This window comes from Talpa europaea (genome assembly GCF_964194135.1).
Source record: "Talpa europaea genome assembly, chromosome: 12".
Taxonomy (NCBI): Eukaryota; Metazoa; Chordata; class Mammalia; order Eulipotyphla; family Talpidae; genus Talpa; species Talpa europaea.
In genome coordinates, this window is record NC_140079.1 from 10768351 (window position 1) to 10778714 (window position 10364).

The window sequence follows — 10364 nt, forward strand, 5'->3', positions numbered from 1 at the left end:
ACAGAATGAACGAGAGAGCGAGAGCCCAGCCACACTTGTGCCACAACCACTGAGCCACTCACAGGGAGGGCTCCCTGGCACCCCCACGGCCATCGCTCTCTCGCCAAACGAACAGAAAAAAAATCTAAACAAACAAAAAAAGCCCCCAAACAGAACAAAATGGAAAAAAAAAAAAAAAAAAAAAGATTTTCACAGATGAAGAAGTTCACATTCATTCGATTCATTGAGCCTGCGGAGAGGGAGAGATAGGAATTGGTCACTCCGGGGAGGGAGAAGAAGGGGCTGGAATCTAGAGGGGGCAAGTGGCAGAGGGGCCTGGACGCCCACTCCGGTCCTGTGGCGAGCTCAGGCTGAAGGGCAAGTGGTAACTGTCTAGTCAAGTGCTCCGGGGAACTCGGCTGAGTCAGACTGGCTCCCTGATGGAGGAGGAGAAAGAATGACAAGGAAGGAGAGAGAAGCAGGGTCCTCAGAAAGGGGAAAAGGGGAGAGAGCAAGAGAGAAGCACGCTCAGGGTGCAGAGGGGAGAGGGGTGCCCTTTGTCTTCAAGAAGGTGGGTGGCTCCCGGCACATCACAACATCAACAGTCTCAGATCATGGTGTCCCCACAACACCCCTGTGAGGTAGGTTGGAAGGTGGCAACGACCATCATGCCCACTTCACAGACAAGACCGGGACACAGAGGCGGGCACAGAGCAGAGGCCGAGCCCCTGGAGCTGGTCCCCTCGGTCAGCTCCCTGCATCCCCCGCCAGAGCCGGGGCTGACCCACACCAGGGTCACCTGCAACGCACAGTCATTTGGACATGAGGGGAAAAGATCATGGGTTTAAAAATAAAATAAAAAGAACAAAACCCAAAAAAAGTAATGCAGAAAGGGGGAAAAAATAGCTGTTTTCTTCCCAAGTGGCCAGATTTTGAGTTAGCAGCCAGGACGGTGACCAACGTCGGAGCTGCCGGCCTGTCCCCACCCCCAGGACTACCCACCAGTTCAACAGTTCCACCTCGTATTCGTTTCCAGCTCTCCCCCAGCATCACGACAGCGTTACACAGGAACAAGCGGGCCGGCGGAGGGAGGCCTCTTCGTTTAACCTCTGGACCCAGCGCATACTTCCCCGGCTTGTGGGGACTCCCGGAGACCTCTGGCCACACGGCCCCCGCTGCAGGCATCAAGGACACACCCCGCAGGGGAAGGGATTTCCGGCGCTACCCACTAAGGCAGGATGGACGGTGGCCGGGGGTTGGAAGGAGAAAGGAGGAGGAGGAGGGTGGCAGTTCCCACTTGCCTGCTGCTGTCCCTGCTGTGTGGGTGGTGGCTGGGGGCCGCCAGGACCGGGAGTCTGTCCGTAGTAAGCGGCTTGCTGTCTGTAATATTCAGCCCAGGCAGCACTGTAGTCTGGCTGGGAGCCTGGAGGTGCACCTGGACCCCCTCCAGTGGCCACTTGAGCTGTGGGGGATTAGAAGGTAGTGCACAGATTAGAGGAGAGGATCGTGCTGGCGCGAGCAGCCTGGTCCTGGCTCCTATGGCCTCATCTGACTCACCCTGCTTTTTGTAGTATTCCTCCCAGGCCTTCGTGTAGTCCTGCTGTGGCGGTGCTCCAGGCTGCTGGGGCTGCTGGCCTGCAGAAAGTGGCGCCCAGAGTTCAGAGGCCAGAATGAGAACATGGGTACCGATGCCCCCATTGCCTCTGCCTAACTGGACCTCTGAGGCAGCCTCACACTCACCTATCTTTTTGTAATACTCTTCCCAAGCCTTAGTGTAGTCCGACTGGCCGGCAGGTGGGGGCTGAGGCGGCTCGCCCTGGGCAGGTGGGGCTGCAGGGGCTGGCGCAGGGCCAGGCACGGGACCCGGGGGCTGCTGGTAGTAGTGTGAGTAGTAGGCAGCCCAGGCAGCATTGGGGTCTGCGGCAGCTGCAGCAGCTTTATCTATAAAAGGGGAGTGGGGCTGAGGAGCTGCACAGGAAACCAGCCTGTCCTGCCCCCATAAAAATGCAGAGCCACCCTCCCCCTCACCCAGCTGTACTTACTTGGGTCATGAGGAGCTGGCGGTTGCCACTGGGGGTAGGTATTGCCCCAGCCCTGGGGTGGGTACTGATGGGGAGGAGGGCCCCCAGCACTGCAGGAGGAAGAGGTACATGTGAGCAGTGGTTATACCCCTAAGAGGCCAAGGCTGGCTGCAACTAGAAAGGGGGCATAGTCCCAGGTCACTGCCTGGGTGGGGCCGCAAAGCAAAAGGCACAGGTAAGTCTCCCAGATCCAACAGGCTTGGACAGACATCTGAGTATGAGGTGGATTTAGAATGAGGAGGAGACAAGGATGGGTATCTAGGCCATCTTTTAAATCCAGAGTGTCCATATGATAGAGCTGGGCTTGCTCCTACAAACAGTGCCTCTAAACACAGAACTAGACCTCCTGGTGGTGTATGAATGTGGGGATGTTACTTCCCATCCCAAATCCCTCAGGAAGCAGAGGGGAATACTCACTGAGGGGGAGCCCCAGGTGGCCCCTGATTGAAAGGTCCAGGGTTGAAGGGCCCCATAGGACCAGCAGGGCCTGGTCCCCCAGGGCCTGGTCCGACTGGGCAGAGGGGACCCTGAGGGAAGAAGTGGAAAAGGTCAATAGTGGTGGAGAAAAGGAAGAGTCAAGTTGGGGATCCCAGAGAACCCATCCTTGAGCCCACCTCAATCTTCTCCTCGATGAGCTGCTTGGCATGGTCAATCTGCTGGGGCGAGCCCCGGATGATGAACAATTTGAAGTTTGGGTCCCCATTGGGTGGCAGCTGCCGGGAAATCTCTACAAAGGCTCCTGTCTGCTGGTTTATGGCTTTCACGTTCTCACCTCCTGCCAGGGGTGCCACAGGCAATGAAGGGGAGAGCAGGAGGAGGAGAGAACGGGTGAGGGATGGTGTGCCGGGGCCCTACTCACCTCGGCCGATGACCAGCCCACATTTGTGAGTGGGGATGGAGAAGGTCATTTCCCCGCCAGGAGGGCCCCAGTTGCCTTGGCCCCTTCCTCGGCCCCGGCCCCCGGGGGGCATGCCAGGACCCCCGGGAGGGCCTGGGGGACCACTCTGCAAGACATGGAGGAGTTGGAGGATGAGTGCAAGAAGTCAGTTTGGTCCCTGGACTTCCCGAGACAGGCCAGTCTCCTCCCAGCATGACCCGCGTCACCTACCCTGAGGCTCTGGAGAAGATCATTGATGATCCTGGCTGCATGCTCACACCGGTCTGGAGGCCCCATTATGTGGGCTATTTTCTCAGGACCCGTCCCGTCATCTGAGGTCAGCACCCAGGCAGCAATACGACAAATTGAAAAGAGAAATGCAATTCCATCACCGTCATACTCCCTCTTCAGGGCAGATGCTGCGCTACCAAAACCATACTCAGGGGGTGGGGAGATAAGCTCAAGTTCTCTGAAGCAGACCAGCTAAGGCAGGGCAATAGCTGAAACTACCTTCTTCGTGTGACACCCCAGAAGCAGCAACAGGGATTCCTCCACCCTGCAGACATACGGCGTTGAGGCTGCTTGCTGCCCAGGGCTATGGCAGAGTATTGTGATCCAGCCCCAGATTGCCCCATCAAGACAGGCCACTTGGTGGGAACTTGAAAAGTTGGCCGTCACCAACTCCCCCATGGCCGTCCACAGCAGGGGTCAGAGACAGACATGTTCCAGTGGCCTGTCTTGGAGACACCACAAAGAGGACGACCAAGGTCCAAGCTGCCTGCTGAGGACCCTAATGGTGACCCAAAGAGGACAATGTCAGCCAGCACACCCACACCCGCTGCTGATATCCTGGGTTAGGCGCTGACCTTGTTTAAACTGTATCCGAACACCGGCATCATTCTGGATCTTCTTGATCATCTCTCCACTCCGGCCAATGACCACGCCAACAGAATGCCTGGGCACTGGCACCTAGGGAGGAAAAGAGGCAAAAGAATCAGTAAGGCTCAGTCCCCATAGCTGCTGGCAGTGAGATCACCTATCCCCTCCTCAGGGAGGCCCGCACTCACGTCAATACCCCCGCCAATCCGGGATCCGTACTCATTCCGGTCCCCAAAGCCGCCCTGGTCACGCTCCCGGAGAATGTCCATCACCATCTCACAGGCTTGCTGCAAACACACAGGATGTGGGCACACAGGCAAGGCTGCTGCCCCACTGTATTCCACCCCTGCCTCCCACGTCCCCAGGGGTCATGGGCCTAAACTAAGGACAGCACACACAGGCTGTGCTCAACACAGAAACCCTTCGTTTTCCAGACAAGAAAACAGATCAGCATTCAGGCCTCTGGTTTGTGCACATACAACTGGGAGGTAGTTCAGCACCGGTATGAGTTCAGGGCGAATTTCGACATCGGCACTCCTGAAACCTCCCCACTTTCGGCCCATTCACACAAACCTCCAGTAAATGCAGACCCCTGTCCCCCCTTACACCATCCCTTTGCCAGAAATCCTCACCATCCCACCCAGGAGGTGCTCACCTGTACTTTGTAAGGATCCCCAATTATGCGCAGAGGCTTGTCCACATTTGTATTCTGAGACCCATCTTGAATTAAAATCATCTTCACTCCAGCTCGTTCCTTTACAACCAGTGTTGACAGTCAGTGCTGAGTTCCCCAAAGACTTTTTAGGGCTGATGTACTTGGGGATGGAGGTCGGGTAAGACCAAAAAGGGTAAGACTCTGGGGCAAAGCAATGGGTGGGGACGTGTGGCCATAGGACCACAGGAAGGAAACTTTCTTGGGCTGGAAAGTCTCTGTCCGCTGTCCTGTCCCCTCACCTGCAGCTGTTTGATGGTCTCCCCGCCCTTGCCAATGACCAGGCCAGCCTTCCCTGCGGGGATCATGATCTCTTGCACTGTGCCATTCTGGCCCCCATTAGCATTGTCATGGAACTGTCCAGGGGGGCCCCCGCGACCCCGAGAGACGATGTCATCCAGCATCATCTTCGCTTTTCTGGGAAGGGGAGAACAACACTGTCACTTGAAAAAGACTACTTCCTACTCCTGGCCTGGCAGCCCCACCCAGCTCAAAAGGAAGAAAGGAATGCCAACGTCTGTGTCTGGCCGGATGACAAGGAAGAGGGTCCAATTAGCAGGGCTGGGGTGGTTCAGGGAAACCAGTGTGCCAGGAGCCTCCTGAGAGGGCAGGGCGTTGAGGGACATGATGCGAGATGTCATCCCCCATTTTCAAAAGGATCAAGAAGGCTTCTGCCCATCCCCCTAGTCACCCCAGCCTCAGTTGGGGACTTACTGGACGGATTCCGGGGCTCCCGTGAGGGACACGCTGCGCTCGGGTAGGCCGCCACTGTCTGAGGAGAGAGGAAACAGGGTCCACATCTGTCTGGGGCCTGCGAGCCTGCCAAGGCCTTCCGTGGAGACGAGGAAACTTCCAGAGCAACCACCAGCCCCTTCCGCCACCATGTAGCCTTCTGGCCATTCAACTTACCCCCCCAAGACCCCAGAAGGCCACTCTAGGCAAGACCAAAAGATTCGGGAAACTTAAAAGTCCAGTAAGGGGGGGAGGGGACAAGTTTTAGGGGAAAGAGAGGACGTAAAAGAGGGATTTTCCAGAAGATCCGAAATCTGGGCCATTCCACCAGCCCTGATAGTTACAAGAGCCCCCGCCCCCTATAGTCAAGGAGTTCAGGCATTAGAAGAGTCCTGAGGAACGCTGAGAGGAAGGCACTTGCAGAAGGGCAGCCAGACCTGGGGTTGACACCTAGACCCAGTTGCACAGTGGTTCTTTCTGCCACTCTCCCTGCCCCCCATATTCCCACTGGTGTTCTATTAGGGGTTTAAGCAGCAATTTCACATCATATTCCAGAGCAAAAGCCTGAAGTGAGGTTCCGGACTGCAGTTCTAGCCCTTCCACCTCAGCCCCCATCCCCAATTATGAAATGAAAGACAGACAAAAAGTCACAAGGAGTCGCCCAAGTTGACATACAGCGCCAGGCCTAGCACACAAAAACGGCTCAACAAACCAGTCCATTTTATATCTGTTTACCCAGTTAAGGCAAAACTCAGATGTTTACTAAAAAAAGCGCAACGACCACAAGCCCAAACCAGCTCCCATTGTGGCATAAACCTGGTTCTCATACCTGGAGAGATCTGGACCTTGCAGCCTGAATCTTGCTGGATTTTGTTTATCTGCTCACCACCTCTGCCAATGACTAGGTGGAAGGAAGAAAAACAGACTGAAAAGGGGGCTGGAGCTGAGACTCTGACCCATTCAGAAAGGAGTGAGAGAGGAGGCCCCCTGGTGGGGCCTCCCAGGACACTGCCCCAAGGGGGAGAGGGTGTGGCAGAGAATGGGCATCCCTGACCTATACTCACTCAGTCCCACCATGCCATCTGGGACCCTGTACTCTTCTGTCATTGAAGTCCTTCAAAGAGAAATAATGAAAGTCAGTTTCAAGGAGGAAGCAGAAGTTGGACAAGTGAGAGGTGGTCACCTAAGAAAAAGCCCACCAAAGCCATGTTTCTGACCCCTGAGTTTGCTTTCCATGACATGGGTACCAAGTCCCCAAAGACCTAAGTGGAGCCTGACAATAAATAGCACAAGGCTCACTCTTGCCACAACAAGTCACCAACCGCCCCCCGGTTTCCTCATGGAGTTAAGAGGCTTGGTCTGGGGCAGTTGGGCCCCTGTACCCTAGCTGTCTCACGGCAAAGGAGCAACAATGTAGTTCTTGACAAAGAATTCATCAGACTCACTAAAGTCAACGGGACAACTTCCCAGGTCCCAGTAGCTCCCAGGAAACAGCTTTTGCAGAGAAAAATCAAGGTTCTTCCACAACCTCTTCAAGGGGATAAGCCTGTTTCTGAGCATGCCCGCCGCGATGCAGGCAGCAAACAGGACGCAGAGCCCACCCTTCATCCTGCCAGCTACTGCCCCACCCACCCCCACAGCCCCGAAGACACCCAAGCGCAGACAGTCATGCTGCTCAGTCCCCTCTCTGAGTGACCAGGAATGGAGACAAAACCTTTCATGGTGCAGCCCCCAGACAGACCTCTCTCCCAAGTGACTAAGAGAAGGTAGAGACAAATGAGAGATAGAGAAATGCCATGCTCAAGTCACCACTTACCTGGGGGGAGGATGGATAGGTCCAAGCTGAGAACTGATGGCTGTGGAGAGAGAACCCAAAGGAAAGATTGGCCTTGTTCCTTTAAGGGACCCTGCCTACTACTGGCCCCAAGGTTCTCCAGCAGCACTCTGGAACTAGCACCTCAGGCTGGGCTTCTAAGCACTGACGCACCACAGACCCCTCTTCACAGCAGACCGTGCGCGGCACGCACACATACACTCTGAGAGTTTCTGCCCCAATTTGGAGGTTTTTTGGGATCCTTAAAGCTCATGAAGCCCAGATGATGAACACCTAGAGCTGCCAATAAGGAGAAGCTACCACATGCTCCATGCTTCTAGCTCCCCGTTCCTAAAAGACCTTGAAGCTGCCCTCTTCAAGGGACTTACAGTCTCCCTGGGAAGCCAGTTTCTTGCTCTCCGGTTGGTCTGCGAAAGAGAGAGGATATGTCAGATGCAGCACCCACCCACCCACAGCTGCCTCAAATCTGATGCTGGTGCCACATGTCCTGGCAAACCATTCCACTTCCCCCACCCCTAATATGAAAGCCAAGACAGGAGAGAAGAGACCAATCTCAGAAAGTGGCCAGAACTCCTTAATCCCACCAATATCCAGGGTAAAAAAGATCTTTATTATAGGTGAACAATGATGACCACACACTGGGTCCTTCCAGTTTAGGACCAGATCTGCCCTAGGAAGGGAAGGAATGTGGATGAAAGAGATGAAATGATCACCAGTCTGTCATTTTGGCTTCTGCAGGTAATGCTACTTGCAGTCAAGTCAACCCTACACTTTACGCGGGGCCTCAATAAAACTGAGAGCCTTTCCCCAGCCTACCATAGGGGGAGAAGGATGTTGAAAACTTACAACTTGGACCCAGTCACAATTAATCTGCCCTCCTCTCCGCTACCTGATACCTCAGGATGGCAGACTGAACAAAAAGAAGGAACAAAGCTTGGATTGCTGAGGTTTTAAAAGACCAAACAGCAGTAGGGCTCCCCCCACCCCCAACATATTCAAACAAAGGCACCTCACTCTCTCTCCCCAGAACTTGCTCCCAGCAGGTAGTTACCTCCATCTTCTAACTGCCTCTTTTGGCCCCCAAAACCAAAATCAGGAGTGCTGTTGTTCACTGTGGTGGCAGCATCACCTCCAATTTTGGCTGCAATCTAAAAATAAAGTAGTAAACACAAAATTACTACCAAACCAACCCTCTGTGGCACTCAGATCAACTTCCCTGAACACCCCTGATTCATGAAAAATCCACTAGGTCTGGGAGTAGCTTCCTCCCCAATTTAGGGATGGGCCAACTGTTCTGGAAAGAGTCTTAAGACTCAGAGTTCTAGAGTTATCCATGAGGTAATCTATGCAGACTTGGATCTGGGGTGAAAGATACAAAAGTTCAGGTGCAGACAAGGGTCCTCAGGTCATGTCCACGAACCAAAACTTTCAGCCACTTCCCTCCTCACCCTGGACTCTAGCCTGGTTCTTCTGGGATGCTGAAGAGCACAGCTACCTCTTATGGCTCTCGCCATGCAATCTTTGCATTTGTTGAAGAAATCTCAGGAAAAGTTTTTGTTTCAAGGCATCTGAAATTTTCATTTGGCCGAAACAAAAGACCCTTTTGGAACACAGGCTACATTTTAGACACACGATGAACAACTTCCAATGAACTCAAAATCAACAAACTTAAGACAGGTGTGTCTGCAAAACTACTTCAGTTTTTCCGAAGAAACCAACCTGAGTTGAAGGCTCTATCTTTTCACCTCTCCGGATTTTCCTCCACGCCACTGACTTGGAGCCAAAGCTCTCAGGATGCCCAGACGGGCCTTTTCCCACCTCAACACAAAGCACCAACTCCCCCAGCTGTAGGAGTCTCTGAACCAAGGCAGTCCCCTGGGTGACCGGCTCAGACGCACCTTGGAAGCCTACCCCACCGCGGGGTGAGAAAACCGCAGCCCACGCTGGGCGCGAAGAGGGCGTCTCCTAACGGGCCTCCCACCCTGCCCGGAGGGCTGGACCGCCGCGAGCGAGATCGGCCCGGGCCAGTCCCCTTCCCGAAAGGCGGCAAAGTCCTCCGTTCTCCCCGAGCCTCCTCCCCTTCGGGCCTGCAGGCGAGCCGGGGAGGTCAGCCACGCCGGCATGTGACAACTCCATGTTGTCATCCGGCCCGAAAACACTGGCGCGACCCTCCCCGCCGCGCAGAGACAGGCCCCCTTCCCGTCTGGGGAGCACCCGAGGGCCAGCCTCACCCTCCTCCTCCCCACTCCGCCCGAGCGCGCGGCCACCCCGGCGGCGGAGGGGCCCCGCTGCACTGCCCGGCTCCGGGGGGGACCGCTGCTCCCCCAGCCCCTTCCTCCAGGAGCGCGCGAGGAGCCGGGGCCAGGCTGGGGGCCGGCAGCCCCGGGCCTCGGCGGGAGGAGGGGGCGCGCAGGACCCTCCCCCGGGAGGGCGGGCCTCGCCTCCGGGAGCGAGAAGCCCGCGGCACCCCACCGGGGGGGTCCCGGGGGTCCCCAGGCGGGTCCCCGCGCGCGCGGCCTCTCCACACCCCGGGGACGCTCCCGGGGACCCCGGGCGCCCCTGCCCCCGCCGGGGGGGTCACCCCGAGGGGACCCCCGCGGGCCCCCGCCTACCGCCCCACGTGACCCCGCGGCGGCCCCGGCCCCTCCCGCGACCCCGCGCGCGCACGTGACCCCCGCCCCCTCCCCCGCCCGCCGCCCGCGCGGGCGCCCCTCGGGCCGCGGCCTCCTCACCTGGCGGGCCCGCTGCACGGCGTCGGCGAAGGCGTCCTTGCGGATCCCGGGGCCGCCCCCGCCGGGGGGCTGCGAGGGGCCGCCGGCCGCCCCCCCGCCGGGGCCGCCGCCGCCGGGGCCGCCGCCGCCCCGGTCCCCCGCGCCCGGCGGGCCCGGCGGAGGGCCTCCCCCGGCGCCTCCGGGCCCCCCGGATCCCCCGCCCCCGCCGGCGGGCGGCGGCGGCCCGGGCGGGGGTCCTCCCGTGCTGTAGTCCGACATGGCGCGGCGGGGCCGGGCCTGGCGCGGAGGCTGAGGCTGAGGAGGCGGCGGCGGCGGCGGCGGCAGCGGCGGCGGCGGCTCAACGCGGGAACAAGGCCTCGCTCCACACGGCCGCGGAGCACTCTGGGAAGCCAGCGGCTGGGAAGACGACGAGCGGGGAGACGGACGCCCCCTCCCGCCGCCGGCGTGACGGACGGCTGAGCTGGGCCAATAGGAGGCGGCCGGCGTTCCCCGAACACCTATCGCGGGCTCTGGAGACGAGCGGCCAATCGGAGTGCAG

At 57.7% G+C, this 10364-nt stretch overlaps 1 protein-coding gene across 1 annotated transcript; it reads right to left on the minus strand.

Moving 5' to 3' along the window:
* Window positions 1-1163: 1163 nt before the first annotated feature.
* Window positions 1164-10084, minus strand: KHSRP (KH-type splicing regulatory protein; the record flags this gene model as incomplete). Its single annotated transcript, XM_084248825.1, has 19 exons — window positions 1164-1441; window positions 1537-1614; window positions 1720-1920; window positions 2022-2110; window positions 2478-2587; window positions 2675-2835; window positions 2920-3064; window positions 3169-3269; window positions 3804-3906; window positions 4005-4103; window positions 4472-4570; window positions 4771-4945; window positions 5243-5300; window positions 6090-6161; window positions 6325-6374; window positions 7077-7116; window positions 7463-7501; window positions 8146-8242; window positions 9827-10084. 19 exons carry the CDS (start codon window positions 10082-10084, stop codon window positions 1164-1166), a joined length of 2253 nt encoding a protein of 750 aa, XP_084104951.1.
* Between the last annotated feature and the right edge of the window lie 280 nt (window positions 10085-10364).